The sequence below is a fragment of the Otolemur garnettii genome, unplaced genomic scaffold (assembly GCF_000181295.1).
Source record: "Otolemur garnettii isolate 467f Iridium unplaced genomic scaffold, OtoGar3 scaffold00032, whole genome shotgun sequence".
NCBI classification, from domain to species: Eukaryota; Metazoa; Chordata; class Mammalia; order Primates; family Galagidae; genus Otolemur; species Otolemur garnettii.
The window spans coordinates 8,356,665-8,375,861 of record NW_003852427.1 but is presented as its reverse complement, the minus strand read 5'-3'; the positions used below and the strand labels follow the sequence as shown (position 1 = coordinate 8,375,861).

The window sequence follows — 19,197 nt, the reverse complement described above, 5'->3', positions numbered from 1 at the left end:
CACTCTGATTAATGAGTTCTCTGGAGGATGCGGTCCTCACCAGACCTGTTTGGACTGGTCCCTGGTCAGTGATCGGGTCCACCCTGATTATTGAGTCTCTGATCTTGGACTTCCCAGCCTCTACAACTGTAAGAAGTGAATTTTTGTTCTTTATAAATAACCCAGTCCGTGGTATCTTGTTACAGCAGTGTAAGTAGACTGAGTCATTCTGCTTGAGAATTTATTGTTTATCTTAGGTCAGTTACTTCACCTCTTTGAACTTTAGCTTCCTCATCTCTATTGTAAAATAAGGATACCCATCTCCCTGAGCTTTTTGAGGAAAAAGCAAAGTGCAGGTGCCCTCTTTCACCTCAAGAAACATTCTGATAGCTCCCTCTCCTCTTTTGAACTTACTGTTGATCCTCATTGCCTAGCAAATCAGGGTGGAGCTCCTTAAACCCAAATTCTAGACTTCACCAGTGACCCCAGGCACCCCTTTCTCCTGCACAGCCCCCAGGCAGGTCTGGTTCAGCAGGCCCCCCATCCCCTGCCTGGCTCTCCAGGCTTTGCCCCACAGCTTCCCCCTCTTCCCGTCCAAGACTGACCCTTCCACAATGCCCAGTGCAAGTCTCCCCTCCGCTGGGAAGCCTTCCTTCTCTGGTTAGCACAGAACAGTGTTAAGACAGTGACGCCAGTTCTAATGTACATTGTGTTACACTGATATTTCCACCTGATGTAAAAATTTTGAGATGTGAACCTGCACAGAGTAAAACCACAAACAGCACATTACTAAAACTGGCAGGCCCAATCAATTAAAATGATTTCTATGCTGTCTCCCTGGGACTCTAGGTGTTGAAGAGAATGCCCACCTGTGTGGCTATATGGCTTCCCTTCAAGTCTCATGGTTGCCTCACACCCAGCCCTGACATACACTATAGATCGGGACCAAAGGAAAACAAGGCATTCAAGTTTCCATTTAGCTATCAAGTTCACTTTCCAGGAGAAACATGTTTGATTTTATAAAGTAAATAAAACTCTGCTTACCAAAGCAAGTGGCTTTTAATTCATGAGGGGAAAAGGTGAAAACTGTATGTATTACCCGGGTATGTAAGAGTCCATTGTCTGCCGCTAGGACATGACAATGACCTCTTCCTTTTGGAATAGGTTCAGTCCAATTCCAATATTGGTTGACCCTGAAAATCCCTCAAGGTAAAGAAGTTGTGTTAAGAAGATAATTTTCTGCTATACTTACTTCATTATATTTAGAATTCCAAATAGAGAGTTTGTAGGAATGAGAGACAGCTGTGTTTCCATGCTTTCTCATAACCTGATGGGACAATAAATCCCTTTAAACTGTTAAATACCTCTGCAAACAGATGTCCATTGAGGGGGCGTTAGACTGTCAGGTATGAATTTTGCCTGACACGGTGGGCACCGGTGCCTGCTGAACATTCCTGCTTCTTGGTTCCACGCAGTTGTTGACGTCTATCAAGGCTGGTGTGGCCCCTGCAAGCCCATGGTGAGCCTCTTCCAGAAGCTGAGGATCGAGGTTGGATTGGACCTTCTGCATTTTGCATTAGTAAGATTCTCTCAGCAAAAAGTCATATGACATTGGAAAAAAAATTCTTTTAAATTTTAAAACAGCAAGGAACAGGAAGTGTGAAAGGCCTGCTTCCAGATCATCGAAAAGGCCGAGCGAGATACTCTCCTTATCTTGGGAAGAGTGTTGACTTGAAATGGCACTCTCAGAGCACAGGGTTTCAAGGTTTCCATTCTTTGCTCCTTAAAGGGGAACTTGTAACAAACATTTACTTGGAGTTAATGTATGCAAATGGGAATAAATTCCAGAGACGTTTGTAAGAGCCACTGTTGGTACACCACATACGTTCATAGACACTGAGGATAGGAGAAAATATACCTTACACTAATCTCAAGAAGTCGGGCTTCAAGGACTTTGCAGTTCCCACCTTGGGATTCAGTTAGGGACTTCTGCAGAGAGAGTGGGGGATCCGTTGTGTCCCTGCACAGTGGGTTTATCAGACAGAAGCGACATCTGAGGACCTTCCCCTTAGTTGATGTCAGTGGTGGCTGCAGAAGGACATTAGACAATGAAGCTTCCTCGGACTGGTGAAGTAGCTGGGTCTGGGGCAGGAGAAACTCTTGCTTCCTCCTTGTTTGATTCTTCAAGGTAGTGTGCTGTCCACAGTGTTCCCCAACGTATGGACAGGTCAGCCCTGCTTAGGAGGAGAGGCACGGGAACAAGCTGGGGCTTCACTCGCGGAAGGTTCTCATGGGACATGCAGTTCCCCCTGAGGCTCTCCCCCTGCACGCTGGCTGTCTGCTGATAGCTTGTTTTCTTTAGGCAGAGGCAGATTGTCTTGATGTCCTCGAGAAATACAGAGGGAGATGTGAGCCAACCTTTCTATTTTATGCAGTAAGTATATTTTTAGAACCAAAACCCTTTGATTGTTGCACATCGTTAGAGTTCAAATAGATGTGTCTTATTGGCATAGTTCTCTCACTGCTCCAAAGAAGAGATGCTTCCTGCAGACTGTGTGTATTGTGGTGACTACATATAGACCCCAAGTCTAAGTGTAAAGCAGAGCCCTGACTAGTGGCCCAAGGGCGCTGCTCTCCAGAAGGCAGATGACACAGCTTGCTGGTGGTCACTGTTGGCTGGGCCAGCCTTCCTGACCGGTCATTCACAGGGAAAGAATGTGAGTCACTCAAATGCACATACTCCTTCTTGGCTAATGAACACTCAACCTTTTCTTCTCCTGCTTATTGGAAGAATGAGAGTTGTCTTGGGCAACACATTAAATACACAAACACTAACAAAAGCTGGTGAGCAAAAAGGCAAAGTCCATGTATACTTTTCATGATATCTGACACCACAGATAAGCAAAACAGTCCTCAAATAATCTGCATGTGTTGACTTGGCACTGTAGCTCAGTGGTTATGGTGCCAGCCACATGCACTGGGGCTGGCGGGTTCAAGCCTGGCCTGAGCCTGCTAAACAACAATGACAACTGCAACAAAAAAATAGCCAGGCATTGTGGCAGGTGCCTGTAGTCCCAGCTACTTGGGAGGTTGAGGCAAGAGAATCGTTTGAGCCCAAGAGTTTGAGGTTGCTGTGAGCTGTGATGCCATAGGACTCTACCAAGGGCAACATAGTGAGACGCTGTCTCCAAAAAAAAAAATCTGCATGTGGTCTGTGGGCCATAGGTTGGACATCTCTCTGTCTAGGCTAAGGGCTCTCTCTCAGAGCAGACTTCTAGATTTTTGTCCTCTTCTAAAAGGGAAACTTTTAGCAAAAATGAATACTACTTTTTGGGTAGACATGGCCTGCATTCACTTTTATTTAATCATAACATGTAAAGATATGTTTATAGAGAGTCAGAAAAGGGAGGGACTACTGAGGAAAGCCAAAGCCAAGTGATATAGTATTTTGAAAATATATAATTTCATATCTTTGGGTGTCACGCCCACGGTATGGCTCCATGCCTCTAGGGATCACTGTTTCACACCTGGCTTCCTAGGTGTAGGTCACTGCCAGGCCCTGATGACAACTGACTACTCCTGACCCAGACCAGCCCCCTCACTCTACAGTCAGGGAAACTGTGTTCCACTCACCCAGTTCTCCTGACGGCCAGGGCAGGGTTGCTTAGTTTGGGAAACTTTAGCTTCCGGGCCTCAACATTGCAAGTATTCTAAGTTGGAAGCTTATGATAAAACATTATCTGAACTTCAAATTTTAGTGGGGAAACTAAAGTTATATATACAGGGTTGGGGAGGAGCTCAGAGATGAGCTTGGTTCCCACCACACTTGACATCAGAGCTCCATTGCACAAATGGGATCTTTATCAGGATGGTTTGATTGCTTGAGCCTGTAGCAATGAAAGCATTCATCATAATCTGCCATAGGGGAACATGGGCCACAATCGCTAGCCTTATGGTGGTCCACCAAGAGGTAGGACGGGAGTGGAAGGAAGAGCCACACTATGTGAACTTCTCCCTCTCCAGGTGCACTTCTTTGTGGGCAATACACAGAGAGACTATTGGAAAAGTTAAAGCAGAAAACTCAGGTTCGGTGTTAATACTACCTCTATGTGAAGTCTTCCCTGGCAACCCTAGTTGGTGCTGAGAATTCTTGCTCCATGTTCCAAACACCTTATAAGCTCCCCTGTTAAAGCCATTATCTTTTGTTAATTGTTTCTTTGGCCTGGATACCTCTCTTCTCACTTCACTGCCCCTACCTGAGGGCTGCAACTATGTCTTTTTGTGTTTTGTGTTTATATTCTTTGCCTCTGCCTTGGTGCTTGGCATCATAAATGCTCAGTAAATATTTTTTTGGGAATAAGCCAAGAGTAAGCCATATGCAGTTACTCAACTTATAGGGTACTGTGTCTCCCTTAACTAACTGCCCTTTGTTTTGCAAGGAGGGCGCATGGAGTAGGTAGATAGTAGAGATCAGAAAAGAAATCATTGTAGAACTAGGAGCAGACCTGAGGACGTCTTGCTAAGGGAGGGCAGCAGAGGTTAGCACGCCCCAACCCCAACCCTGTACTGGAAGTGGATGATGGGGTTGTGGGGCTTGACCTTGGGAACATTCCTAAACATTCCTGCTATCTCTTAAAAGGGATTCGTATCTGCAAAGAGGATTTCCTGTGATTTGTAATGTATTCTAGGGAGGAGAACTGGTGGCTGTGGTTAGAGGAGCAAACGCCCCACTGCTGCAAAAAATCATCCTAGACCAGCTGGAGGCTGAAAAGAAGGTGCTGGCTGAAGGCAGAGAGCGGAAAGTGGTAATCAGAAGTCACTTTCAAAAACAGCAAACTCACAAGTGTGGTCACAGGGCAAGGCCAGTGGTCTCCACCCCTTATCTGATTTTCCTGGAGCTGTTAGTGGACGGTTTTATAAAAGTCCCACCTGGGTCTGTCACTCATGGGGGTCCCAGGGAGCATACAATGGTCGCTGTGATGTGTGCATTTTGAAGTCACCTTTTAAAAGTCACCCCTTTCATCCAGAACTCTTTAGCCTATTTTATCCATTTCCTGTTCATCCCCCACTTTAGTCTTTACAAACAATGAAAATAAAGTTACAGAATCGTGTGGTGGGTAGGAGAAGTCAGCTACCCAAGCTCCCCTAAGACTAACAGTGAAATCTCTCCTGGTAACCCAGCCCCTCACATTCCTGAAGGTTTAATTTGTGAATCCAGAGGGTTCTTTTTTTTTTTTTTAGAAATTAAGCTCTGACTTTATCATGAGAAATAGAATCAGCATAGCTTGTGATTTTAATAAATTATTTCTCTAATAACACAGACTGCAAGTTCTTCATGAATAATTGGCTGCCTTTGAAATCCACGTACCTTAGGTAGAGAGGTATTTCCTGGTGCTTTAAGCATCAGTCAATCTTGCTTTAACATCTTCAGTGTTCATTCAAGTTTTCATACTCGATTCAAATGGCAAAGCTTCATTCCTATACAATGGATTAGAATCAGAGTATATTTTTTTCCCCAAGAAAATGGCAATTTTCCCCCAAGAAAGAAAATTGCAAGCACTTACATTTTTATGTGCCTCATCTTTATTTTCAGAAGGGGAAGATGATCTTTCTTTACCATCCTCTGCACTGTGTAGCTGTGTAGCCAATCTTTGAACATTTTCTTGGATTTCAAATCTTTGCTTTGTCAACTCTACTTAGTGCTTGTGAAAAGAGGCAGAATCTAAAACTTAATCATGGATTTTGTCATCCTTCACTGTCCCCCAGCTACTAATTATAAAATTTCCAAGACTGATCCTTTTGACCTCCTTCCCGGTCTTGTTCTGTTTCGTTTGGGCTCTGTATTTTTGAACCTGAATTTTTTTGGTTTCTGCAGGTTTTTGAAGCTCTCTCTGGTAATTTTAATTAGCTAACTACTTTCTGTTTATGACCAATTTGTACTAGATTAAAGATGAGGCTCTTTCTGATGAAGATGAAAATTTTTCCCGGGGAAAGGACATTGTCGAAGATGAGGATGTGGGTGAGTGTAGCACCAGCAAGCAAAAAGGCAAAGCAGACTCACATGTCGTATGTGTTTTAAGGATATGAACAATCAGGTTTTTTAGCAATCTAAACTCTGGGGAGATTTTTAATGGTTCACAATCCTTTTGTTTTCTTTTTTATTGATTACATAATAGTTGTACATTGGGGGGGTTACAGAAGATAATTTGAAACATTCAAATAATGAAATCAAGGTATTGGAATATCTATCACCTTAAATATTTATCTTTATGCCTAGAACATTTGAATTACTTTCTTCTAGCTATATTGAAATGTATAAGAGATTAATGTGAACTGTAATCACTCTACTGATCTATTAAACACCAGGCCAGACTCGGCACCTGTGGCTCAAGCGGCTAAGGCGCCAGCCACATACACCTAAGGTGGTGGGTTCGAATCCCCAGCCCAGGCCCTCCAAACAACAATGATGGCTGCAACCAAAAAATGGCCAGGCGTTGTGGCGGGCGCCTGTAGTCCCAGCTACTTGGGAGGCTGAGGCAGGAGACTCGCTTGAGCCCAGGAGGTTGCTGTGAGCATGATGCCATGGCACTCTACCCAGGGGGACAGCTTGAGGCTCCGTCTCAAAAACAAAAACAAAAACAAAAACCACCAGGCCTATTTCTTCTGTTGGTATATTTGCACAACTCTCATTTAATCAACTCTCTTCATCTCCTCCTCCGGCCTCCCCTTCCCAGCCTCTGGTAGCCACCAGTCTGCTCTCTATCTTCATGAGATCCACTTTTTAGCAATCACTTACGAGTTTGTCTTTCTGTGCTTGGCTTATTTCACTTAACATAATGAGACCTCTAGTCCCATCCGTGTTGCTGCAAATGGTAGGATTTTGTTCTTTTGTATGGCTAAATAATATTTCATTGTGTATACGTACCAATTTTCTTTATCAGTTCTTTCACTGATGGATGCTTGGGTTGTTTCTAAATCTTGGCTATTGTGAGTAGTGCTGCAGTAAACATGGGAGTACAGGTATCTGTTTGGTATGTTGATTTCCTTTCTTTTGGGTATATAGCCAGTGGTGAAATTGCTGGGTCATATAATAGTTCTATTCCTCATTTTTTGAGGAAATGCCACACTGTTTTCCTTAATGGGTATACCAATTTATGTTCCCACCAATGTATATGAGGAGTTCCCTTTCTCCATATCCTCACCATCATCTTTTATTCCCTGTCTTTTTGATAAAAGCCATTCTAACTGGGGTGAGATAATATCTCACTGTTGTTTCGATTTGCATTTGGATGATTGGTGGTGTTGATCACTTATTTATATACATGCTGGCCATGTTCATTCAGAACTTTTGCCCATTTTTAAATCAGTTTTTATTTTTTTGCCGTTGACTTGTTTGATTGGATTCTTTATATATTCTGATGGATAGTTTGCAAATATATTCTCATATTCTGTGGGGTTTCTCTTCACTTTGTTGATTGTTTCCTTTGCTATGCAGAAGCTTTTTGGCTTGATATAATCCCATTTGTCTATTTTGCTTTTGTTGCCAGTGTTTCTGAGGTCTTACACAAAAATCTTTGCTCAAACCAATGTCCTGGAATGTTCCCCCAATATTTCCTTTTACTAGTTTCATAGTTTCAGGCCTTACATTTAAATCTTTCATCCATTCTGATTTGATTTTTATATATGGTTAGAGATGGGGGGTTAGTTTTATCCTTCTGGATATGGATATCTAGTTTTCCCTGTACCATTTATTAAAGAGAATACCCTTTCCCCATTGCATATTCTTGGCTCCTTTGTTGAAAATGAGTTGGCTATAAATGCGTGAATTGATGCCTATATTATCTATTTTATTCCATTGTTCTATGTGTCCCTTTTTATGCTATTACTTTGCTGATTTGTTTACTATAGTTTTGTAGTATATTTTGAAGTAAGGTAGTGTGATACCTCAGCTTTGTTCTTTTTGCTCAGGATTGCTTTGGCTATTTTGGGTCTTTTGTGGTTTCATATAAATTTTAGGATATTTTGATAGGGATTTCATTGATTCTGTAAATTGCTTTGGGTAGTATTGTCATTTTAACCCCCCCCCCCCTTTTTTTGATGTCCTCTTGGACTTCTCTCACCAGTGTCCTGTAGTTTTCCTTATATAGATCTTCCACATCTTCAGTTAAGTCGATTCCTCAGTATTTTATATTCTTTGTAGCTAATGTAAATAAGGTTTATTTCTTATTTTCTTTTTCAGATTGTTCACCGTGGGTAAATATAAATGCTACTGATTTTTGTATGACGATTTTGTATCCTACAACTTTACTGAACTTATTTATCAGTTCAGTTTTTTGGTAGTCATTAGGTTTTGCTAAATATAAGATCGTGTCATCTGCAAATAAGACTTATTTGACTTCTTCCTTTCCCATTTGGATGCCGTTTATTTTTTTTTCCCTTGCCTTACTGCTGTTATCAGGACTTCCAGTATTATGTTGAATAAAAGTGATCAAAGTGTGCATCCTTGTCTTGTTCCAGTTCTCAGAGGGATGGTTTTCAGTGTTAGCTGTGGACTTGTCATACATGGCTTTCCATTGTTTGTTTTGTTGTTGTTGTTGTTTGGTTTTTTGAGACAGAGTCTTACTTTGTTCCCCTAGGTAGAGTGCTATGCAATCATAGCTCACAGCAACCTCAAACTTGGGCTCAAAGTAATTCTCTTGCTTCAGCCTTCCTGGTAGCTGACACTACAGGGGCCTGCCATAATGCCTGGCTTTTTTTTTTTTTTATTTAAGAGACAGGGTCTCATTCTTGCTAAGGCTGGTCCCTACCTCCTGAGCTCAGGAATTCACCCACCTTGACCTCCCAGAGTGCTAGGATTACAGGTGTGAGCCACTGCGCCTGGCACTTTTTATTATTTTGAGGTATTTTCTTTTTTACCCAGTTTGTTGAGATTTTTTTTATCATAAAGAGATGTTGAATTTTATCATATGCTTTTTCAGTATCTATTGAACATACGGTTTTTGTTCTTGATTGTGTTAATGCAATGTATCACCTTTATAGATTTGTGTAGATTGAACCAGCCTTACCTCCCTTGGATAAGTCCCACTTGATCATTATCTTTTCAGTGTACTGCTGAATTCAGTTTGCTAGCATTTTGTTCAGGATTTTTTGCATCTATGTTAATCAGCAATATCAGCCCGTAGTTTTCTTTTTGTTGTTATTGTTGTATACTTGTCCAGTTTTGGTATCAAGGTTATTGTGGCCTCAGAGAATGAGTTTGGAAATATTCCTTTCTCTTCAGTTTTACTGAGGAGTTTGAATAGAATTAGTATTAGTTCTTCTTTAAATGTTTGTAAAATTTAGGAGCAAAGCCATCAGGTTCTGGGCTTTTCTTTGATGAGAGACTTTATTACAGGTTCAATCTCATTATTTGTTATTGGTTTGGTGGAGTTTTCTATTCTTCATGGTTCAATCTTAGTAGGTTGTTTGTGTCCAGGAATTTACCCATTTCTTCTAAGTTTTCCAATTTGTTGGTGTATAGTTGTTCATAATAGTCTCTAATGATTCTTTTATTTTTGCGGTCTCAGTTGTTAGGTCCCCTTTCTTGTTCCTGATTTTGTTTATTTGGGTCTTCTCTCTTTCTCTCTTTTTAAAAATTAGCCTCACTAAAGATTTGTCAATTTGGTTTATCTTTTCAGAAAACCAACTTTTCATTTTATTGATCTTCTATATTATTTTTAATCTTGATTTCACTTATTTTGGCTCTCATCTTTATTATATTTTTCCTTTTACTAATTTTGAATTTGGTTTGTATTGCTTTTGTTTCCTGGAGGTGTGTTGTTGGGTTCCTTATTTGAGGTGGGCATTTTTTGCTAGAACCTTCTCTCTTCATACTGTTTTTACTGTATCCCATAGATTTTGATATTTTGTATTTCCATTTTCTTTTGTTTCAGGGATTTTTACATTTCCTCCCAAATTTCTTCATTGACTTCATTCAGAAGAATATTGTTTAATTTACATGTGTTTGTGTAGTTTCCAAGGTTCTTTTCATCATCCATTTGTAGTTTTATTCCATTTTGGTCAGAAAGGTACTTGATATGGTTTCTAATTTTTTGAATTTTGGGGGACTTATTTTGTGGCTCCAGATAGTGTCTGTTCTGGAGGATGTTTCATGTGCTGATGAAAAGAATGTGTATTCTGTAACAGGTGAGATGTTCTATGAATGTCAGGCCTATTTGGTCTAGTGTGTGGTTTAACTCTGAGATTTCTCTGTTGATCTGTGTCCAGATGATCTGTCATTACTGAAAGTGGGGTGTTGAAGTTCCCTGCTATTACCGCATTGTAGACTATCCTTCCCTTTAGATCTATTAATGTTTGCTTTATATACTCGGGTGCTCTGGTGTTGGGTGAATATTTATAATTGTTACATCCTCTTGCTGAACTGACCCCTTTGTTATTACATAGTGACCATCTTGGTCTCTTTAACAGTCTTTGGCTGTAGTCTATTCTATCTGATATAAGTATAGCACTCCTGTTCTTTTTTTGGTTTCTGCTTGCATGAATATTTTTCCATCCTTTCACTTTCAATCTATGTGTGCCTTTATAGGTGAGGCAGCATATAATTGGGTCTTATTTCTTATTCATTCAGCCACTCTCTGCCTTTTAATTGGAGAATTGAGTCCATTTATATTCAGTGTTATTAGTGAAGAGTAAAGACTTATTACTGCCATTTTATTGTTATTTTCTGGTTATGTTTTAAATCTGTCTTTTCTTTCTTCCTTTCTTACTGCCTTCCTTTGTACTTAAGTGATTGTCTCTGGTAGTATGTTTTAATTCATTGCTTTTTATTTTTAGGGGGTCAGGTATAGGTTTTTTGCATTCTGGTTCCCATGAGGCTTACAAAAAGCATTTTATAGACATAGTAAGGTTTTTTTTTCTTTTTGTTTGTTTGTTTGTTTTTGAGATAGAGTCTCACTCTGTCACCCTAGGTAGAGTGCCGTAGCATCATCATAGCTCACAGGAACCTCAAACTCTTGGGCTTAAGCGATCCTCTTACCTTGGCTTCCCAAGTAGCTGAGACTATAGGTACCCTGTATGATACTTGGCTATTTTTTTCTATTTTTAGTAGAGATGGGGTCTTGCTTTTGCTCAAGCTGGTCTTGAACTCCTGAGCTCAAGCATTCCAGAGTACCTCAGTCCAGTCCAGTCCAGTCCAGTCTACCTCAGCCTCCCAGAGTACCAGGATTACAGGCATGAACCACCATGCCCAGCCATAATAGGTTATTTTAAAGAGACGACAGCTTAGATCACAAAAAGAATGAGATCAGGGAAAAAACTAAAAAGTAGAAGAAGAAGAAGTCATCTACACTTTAATTCCATCCCCCTACATTTTTACTTTCTGTGTAAAAAAAAATTACATGTTTTTATGTTTCCTATCTCCTAATAAGTTGCTATAACTATATTTAGATTAAATATATATATATATATATTTAGATTTGTCTTTCAAGCTTCAAACTAGAGTTATGAGTAGGCTACACACCACAATTACACTTTTGGAGTTTTCTGGGTTTGTCTGTACACTTGATTTTATCTGTGGGTTTTATATCTACAAACATTTTCTTTTTGGAAGTGTGACTTAAATGGCAAATACCAGACATCATGAAAAGCTCAATTTAACAAAATGGAGGCTAGTAATACTAATAATTTAAAGCAATGATGCTAATATTTCCTTGGTCTTTATTGGAACTAAAAAGTACAAGCTTCTTTTTTCACCTTTTCCTGAAACATTAGAAATATCTTCCCTTCCCACAGCCCTATACCCTCTTTTCCTAGTGCCAAGTATCAACTCACAGATTTTATATTCTTGGACATTACAGCTCTTCTTGAACTTTTCGTATGAGAAGGACAACTTGGCCTGACAGTGGGAAGGAAAGCCAGGAGTTAGTAAGGCTGTTTGCCTGGATGGTGCAGCTCAGTAGTAGCTGAGACACCAGGGGAAACAAGCATGAAGTTCAGGAACTCTGTTGATAGTGGGAGGAAGGTTTCTTTTACTATTGCATGAAGTAGGAAGGTTGTTTTCTCTGTGCGTGGATAACAAGGACTGTTAGAATTGGATTCTAACAAGAAAGGAGGCATGGTTTAGGAGAACAAGGAAACTTTGAGTACGAAAAGAAAAGCAGTGATTTGGCTTCTGCGGGAAACGTGTGGCCTCTTTTAGCATTGGCTCCTCTTCCTTCCCTTCTCCCTTCTTTCCTCCCAAATCAAGGCTCTCCCACCTTGAAGACTACACAGAACCCTGCACTTGCTCTCACTCCTCCTGTCCTTCATACCAGGCCTCCTGAACCTTGTCTACAGTCTGGGCCACCCTCACCTTCCACTCCTGCCCCATCTGACTACAATCTGGCCTCTGTGCTCACTGCTGCCTGAAATGGTGCCCACCAGTGACATCTGTGACACTTTTGGTGTCAAACCCAACAGCAGTTTCCCGTTAACATCCTGTGGCTCTTTCTGCAGAAGGGAAGGGTGTTCACAATGTCTTCTCCAGACCTTCTTCTTTCCTGTTTTCTGCGATGTTCTGACCTTTCCTGTGTTCCTTCTACACTTCTGGCCTCTCCTCACTGTCCTTTATCACCTCTTTTCTTTTGCTCCCTGTTTCAGCTGGAGCTCCCCAGGCCCCTGCTTTGGTTTATTCTTACTCTATGTATCCCTAGATGATTTAACTAATCAGTCAACCTATACATGGAATTTGTTGTAAGAATCTCTTAAGGTCTAAGTATTCATAACATGTTGGAAATAGTCACAGAAAAAAAAAACTAACAGATTTGTTGCTTAAAATGATTTATACCTTTGCACTACATGTTTTTGAGATTTTCGGAGTAGAACGCTTTCCTTAAATATAGTTATTGTCTTGTTTCATTGCAACACAACCAGTGTAAAAGTCAAGAAGCAGAAAATAGGTGATGGGAGAATGCTGCTTCTGTGACAGGTGTAGGTAAGTTACTAAGGCCAAGCTCCTATAAGCAGGAGGACAGTGGAGATGGGCTCCCGGACTAGACACAGATGTCCCCACAGCCAACCACGAGACTCTGATCTCATGACCCCTCTCTCATTGCAAAACCTGACTGGCCTGGTGGACACAGACTCAAGGGCAGTTAATCCGTAATGCCTCGGCTCGAGCCAATGAGCTGGCTAATCTGGCTTCTCTCAGGAGAATTCAACTGAGACAGAGGACTGAAGCTGGGAGTATGTTCTGGAGGTAAAGAGTCATGTAGACTCAGGGCCTGGGGCAGCCATTATGGTCCCATGGCAGGAAAGGTAAAAAGCAGCAGAGGCGAAGGAGCAGTAGGTGAAAGGAGAACGGGCAGGCAGCAGTTAAAGGCCAAGCACCATGGGAGGGTGTGGTAGGGTAAGAGGGGCTAGGCCTGTGTCGCTTCCATTCCAGCCTCTCCTCCCCCTGCCTCACCCACCCTCCCTTCCCCTCTGCCCCCCTCATTCAGCCCCTTCTGGGCTTCTGTTTCTAAGCAGCTTTTCAGCTCCCCCAGGCCGTCCCTCCCTGATGCACCCAGGTTCACTGAGTCAGTCACTGAGTCTCTCACTGCCAGGTTGAGGATAAGGTCTGGGGCCAGGGAGTCCACCAGTGTTCAGGTTTGCAGGGACATAGCTAAGAGGCCAAGGGGATCCTGGGGTCCCACATCTGTGCCTGGCATTGTCGCTGTGGATGGCCTGCTGAGAACCCCAGACTCAGCATCTAACAGCACCATCCTTTGGCTTACTTAGTGTCCTCAGAGAAGCCGTGTACTGTGGCAATCATTAAACCAGATGCAGTGGCCCATGGAAAGACCGATGAGATTATCATGAAGGTAAGAGAGTTGACACTTAACCCGCACAATGTCCTCGTGTCCTCTGTGGTGGATAAACAGAGAGGAGCACTGGGCAGTGACATCCTGGTGCTGGGAGAAGCCTTCAAAAGGAGTAACTCAAAGTCCATTCAAGGAAATTGAAACATTAAGTCTGATTGGGACAGAAACTGGGCATGAGGGTCTTCATAGCATTTAATGCTGCCCCTCTCTTTTTTCACCTTTCAACTAAGTAACGTGAATTTCAGCTTGATTCACCCTTTCAGAATATCTGTATGTGTTCTACAGATCCAGGAAGCTGGGTTTGACATTTTAACAAGTGAAGAGAGAACCATGACCGAGGCAGAAATGCGACTTTTCTACCAACACAGAGCTGGAGAGGTCGGCTTACCTGCTTTCATACGTTTAACATACTCTCATTTCCTTTGCTTCCTCCATCTGTGTGTTTATAGAATGATATTAGTTTGGGAGAAAACAGAATATAATGAACAAAAATATGAACAGCAACTGGGTCACACATTTGTTCTTGGAATAATTATAGGCTGTGTCAGGTACAATTCTTTGGTTGCAAAGAAAAGATTTGGACTCTAAGTAATGAAAATAAGGAATATATTAGAAGGATATTCTGTAACTCACAAAATTGAAGAAAAAGAATGGAAGGAAGAGTTTAACACGAAGGGCTTGGGACGGAAGGAACCAAGACAAAGCTAGGCCAAGCTGTATGCATATCACTTTAGACACTGCCATCAGGTAACTCAGACCCAATCAGTTTCCATTGGTTTCTGCTTATGACTCATATACTTGGAGTTGGGTTGACCTAGCTTGGGTCATAGCCCCACCTCTCTTGGTAGGAGTGTGTTTGTGTGGGAGGAATGGCATGATGGCGGTTAGTCACACTAGGGCCTAATGAAATGGGGAAGGGCTGTTCCCCAAAGGAAAACCATAGTACTGTTGTGACTTGAAGGAGGAAGGGTTTCAAAGCATTGCACGCAAACAAAGACTTGACTATATTCCATCCTTTGGTTATCCAACATTCACTTATCTCTCTTTTTTTGAAATCCATATATACAGTTTTAAAAATACCTCTTATTTAAATACCTCTTAACCTTATTATAGCCATCTGATTTTCAACCCAAAACTTAAAGTCTCTTACTCTTGTTAAAAAGAAAAGTCTTTGTTCTCTGGGCATAGTCGGTCATTACTACCACACCTCCCTGACACTCTCTGTGGCAGGCCGAGGTGGCCAGGCAGGGGAGTTGCGGTGGCTGAGTGCGCACAGGCATGCTTGTGGGCCCTAGGCTGCTCACTGGATCCCACCCATCCTGGGGGTGGTACGGGATCACTGACCCTCTGCAGGTCCAAGTGGCTCCTGCCCTAGGTCACTGTCTTCCTTCCTTGTACCTAGGAGGCATTTGAGAAGCTGGTTCATCACATGTGCAGTGGACCAAGCCACCTCCTGATCCTCACTAGGACTGAGGGCACCGAGGACGTGGTCACTGCCTGGCAAACTCTCATGGGGCCTTGTGACCCCAGTGTGGCCAGGAGGGAGCAGCCTGAAAGGTGACATTATCAGCTGTGGTCCTTGCATTCATCTCAAAACCTGCACCCCAAGAAGCTGAGAGCTCCACTTGGTGCTTAGACCAGAATCACGGGTAACACAGAAGTTTCTATGGCAGCCAGCAGCCCCCTCCTTTGTTATATATTTGGGGAGAGCCTGACATCCACCTGCTGTGGTTCAGGCCCCAGGCTTTTGTTGCATCCTTCTGTGAGCTGCCTCCTTGCTGACGCCTCTTTCCCTATGCCTCTTCCAGAAGACTGCTGCTGGATTTGGTCCTCAGTCACCATTCTCTTTCCAAGTCCTATAGTGTGGTCCAAGGAAAATCCAGATTCCAGGGCCCCAGTCAAGCCTGTCAAGTTAGAGGCAATGAGGCAAGGCCTGAGAATCAGGATCCCCATCCACCCGTGCTCCCCACCCAGGGAATCCTGAGGCCGTTTAGAGTCGGAGCACCCCATTCTGCACCTTGCACTAGGCTGGCTTCAGCTGCTTCTTGGCCCTGGGAGTATTTATCTGGTGCTAACGATGCCAAATCTACCTTATCTTGGCCTTTGAAGCTGAGAGGCCGAGATAACAGGAAGGAAATTAGCAAGAGGCCAAGGAACTGCAGTTGCCCACTGTATTGTAGGGGGCCAGGAGCATTCTATATGAGGTAGCCTGGGCTAGCAAAAGATAGCCCAAGGTTCCAATCTGAGACTGCATACTCAGGCAAGTGCCTTCTCAGCTTCAGGTCCTTCATCTGTACAGTGGGAATATAAGCCACTATCACTAGAGGATATGGCAGCTTTTGACACAGAGGAGGTATGGCAATATTAGTATTATCTTGTGTAGTGATTGCAAGGATTGACTCTACAATGCTATATGAGGCACTTGGCATGGTGCTAGCCTTGGTAATAGTATGCAATAGTAAACAAAATGGCAACTCCTGTGCTGACACCATAACTTATGCATCTTTAAAATGGAGCTAATAGCAGTCTCCCTCACAGGGCTGTGGAGAAAATGCAATGAGACTGTGTACATAAAGCACCCGGCCACGTGCCCATTACCAAATAAATGTCAGTACTATTATCATTGCTGCTGTTCTTGGTATTTCCTGCAAAGAGAAAGCAATTTCATAGGAATGCAGAATGCTGATTGGTAGTTGGTGATCATGTTGCCAGAAAGCAAAACATTTCTTTTCAAATGAAACAAACGTTTCTTTTACATTTTGCCAATGTTCCCAGTCTCCGTGCTCAGTACGGCACAGAAATGCCCTTTAATGCTGTCCATGGAAGCCAAGACGGAGAAGCCGCCCGCAGGGAACTGGCCTTGCTCTTCCCCAATTTGAAGTTTTCAGACAAAGAAGCCCCTCAGGGTAAGTTATCAAGGCAGATTTGGTGTTTATTAAATCTGATGTGAAAAGGAATTTGTGACTATGTGTTTGAGTGTGGTGGGGGGACTGGTAATAATTACTTTGGCCAATAAGTATTCAATCTAATAAAGTCCTTTTCTGAAAATATGGGTCATTATATAATTTCAGTATCAATACTAAAATGTTTTGTGTTTTAACGGAATAACAATGTTGCTTTTCAATACCGCATTAAATGTTTTGATGCTTCTTATTTTGGAACTATATATATTCATTGCAAAGAACTTTGTTTATATTTCCCTGTTGAAACCACTGAGAAAATTTCATTAACTTTCTGGAAGCTTACTTCAAAGCCAGTCAGAGGCCAGATGTGGCTCCCTCACTTGCTCTGTGCTCCATACACCCCAGGCCAAGTCCTAGGGGCTAGCTGAGAAGCAGGGGCTGCACAGAGGGGCCCTCTATATGGAGCCTGCTGTGACCCTCACATCCTTCAGCTTCACATTTGTTTCATTTTATTTTCATTATTGTTTTTGAGATAGAGTCTCACTCTGTCACCCTGGGTAGAGTGCTACCCATGGCATCATAGCTCATAGTAACCTCAAACTCCTGGGTTCAAGAGATCCTCCTCCCTCAGACTTCCAAGTAGCTGGGACTGTAAGTGCCAGCCCCAATGCCCAGCTAATTTTTCTATTTTCAGTAGAGATGGGGTCTTGCTCTTGCTCAGGCTGTTTCAGCTTCACATTTGAATGTGAGAGGATAGTTTAAGACCTCCCCCTTCATGGGGAACATTCACAGACAGCCTCTGGGAAAGGTGTGCTGGGTTATCACCACCTCCAAATCCAGGTGAGGACCCCAAGGGGTCCAGAGCCCATGAGACTCAGCCTGTTCCACACCCAGTGGGAGAACTGGACCTGGCCTGTGCTGTTATGTTTCTGGGCTTCATTTTCTGGTCTGGGTCTGCAGTGAGGCAGAAGGGGTTGGGGATGAATATCCTGGGAAAAAACAAAGAACGTGAGGGTCAGTTTCTTGGGAGAAGGCTACCGGCAGCTCTGAAATGGTAGTAAGCTATATGTGTCCTGTTTGATATGCTTATGTCTCAAGATCTGAAATCCAGGCAAGTCAGGAGGACAGGACACAGTAAAGGTGAGGTGGGAGCTGACTTATGCTGGCTCCCGCTGGCTGAGTCCTTGTCACTGCCATCGGAGGAACAAGCTGAGGGTGCCACAGCATGTGGCAGTCAGGAAATCCTGGGAAGTGTGGCCCACTTTCTGGAAGGGGAGCCCTACAGGGGCAGCTTTCCTCTAGGACCTGCCCTCCGGGAGAGCCCATGATGCATTTTGTTGTGTCCAGGGTCATGGGACATCTTCATCCCTTGGGGGCCATTAGAAGCAAATAGATCTAACTCAGGATCAAGTCTAGAGTGGAGTTAGGTGACTCTGTCAGGAAATACTTATTGGGACTGTGGGGGAGAATGTAAGCCTGACTTTTTGGCCTTAGGTGATAATGAGCAAAGGGATAATTCCAGTAGGGTCTATGCCCAGGTCACATCCTGGGAATAGGTGTACAGCCTCCTATGGATTCTACTTTGAAGTGCCTTGTTGGGGTTATGTTCTGCCCATTTGTTTTGATGTGCCACTACTTTTCAGTTTGGGGGGTACTTTCAAAGTACCCAGCACTTTTCCTGCTAAGAAAAAGGCCCAGAAAAGGCACTGGGTGGGGGAGGGGAGGAGTGAAGGGCTCTGAAGATAGACAATCCCGGGTTTGAGTCCTGATTGCACTACTCCCGAGCTGAAGAGCCTCTGAAAAGTTTACCTTTCTGGGCCTCCATTTCCTCATCTGTGAAATGGACATAATGTAGAGCCATCATTATAACCCTAAGCTAACTTTGTAATAGTAATCTTCCTCGTAGAGCTGCTGTGCAGTTGCAAGGAGATAGGATGTAAACCTCTTGGCCAGACACATTGGTGGCTCAATGAATGCTACTCACTCTAATCAATCCCTATCCCCTAACACCTGCCTTAGGCTCCCCTTTGCTGTCCCTCCCACCCTGACCCCTAACTTCATGGCCAGTGGTACAGGTAGACCTCACTTTTCCTGTTTCTTTGTGGATATGGGTGGGGCCGGACTGGGACAGGGCATCCTACAGAGCATCTGTCGTCCCACAGGCGGTGAGGACGAAGGAGCGGCGGGCTCCACTGAGGTGCCTGGCATCCCTGAAGATGAGGATTGAGCTGGCTGTGCTGCTCTTCTGGAGCATGTGACCAGGGTGAAAGGGCAGTGCACTCGGGTCATCTGCTGCACAGAAGGGACCTCCAGAATTGGAACTTAATACTTTGAGCAACAGTACTTTTTTGGTTGTCTTTCAGAGACAGTGAACTCCTGCCTTATTAAACAGTGTATAGAACACATGCTTTTTTTTTTTTTTCTGTCTCTAGGATTTTACAAAATAAATGGGCATCAGTTATCATATTTTGCTGGTA

The 19,197-nt window shown here is 43.0% G+C and overlaps 1 protein-coding gene across 1 annotated transcript in view; it reads left to right on the top strand.

The window, feature by feature from the left end:
• Nucleotides 1-18,048, top strand: part of NME9 (NME/NM23 family member 9) — a 25,202-nt gene extending 7,154 nt beyond the window's left edge. Inside the window, exons 4-12 of the mRNA XM_003789508.2 lie at nucleotides 1,455-1,558; nucleotides 2,342-2,413; nucleotides 4,668-4,784; nucleotides 5,923-5,998; nucleotides 13,735-13,817; nucleotides 14,103-14,195; nucleotides 15,220-15,374; nucleotides 16,593-16,723; nucleotides 17,819-18,048. Of these exons, the coding sequence (XP_003789556.1) occupies nucleotides 1,455-1,558; nucleotides 2,342-2,413; nucleotides 4,668-4,784; nucleotides 5,923-5,998; nucleotides 13,735-13,817; nucleotides 14,103-14,195; nucleotides 15,220-15,374; nucleotides 16,593-16,723; nucleotides 17,819-18,048 (1,061 nt within the window). The remainder of the gene's footprint in view (nucleotides 1-1,454; nucleotides 1,559-2,341; nucleotides 2,414-4,667; nucleotides 4,785-5,922; nucleotides 5,999-13,734; nucleotides 13,818-14,102; nucleotides 14,196-15,219; nucleotides 15,375-16,592; nucleotides 16,724-17,818) is intronic.
• The last annotated feature ends 1,149 nt before the right edge of the window (nucleotides 18,049-19,197 follow it).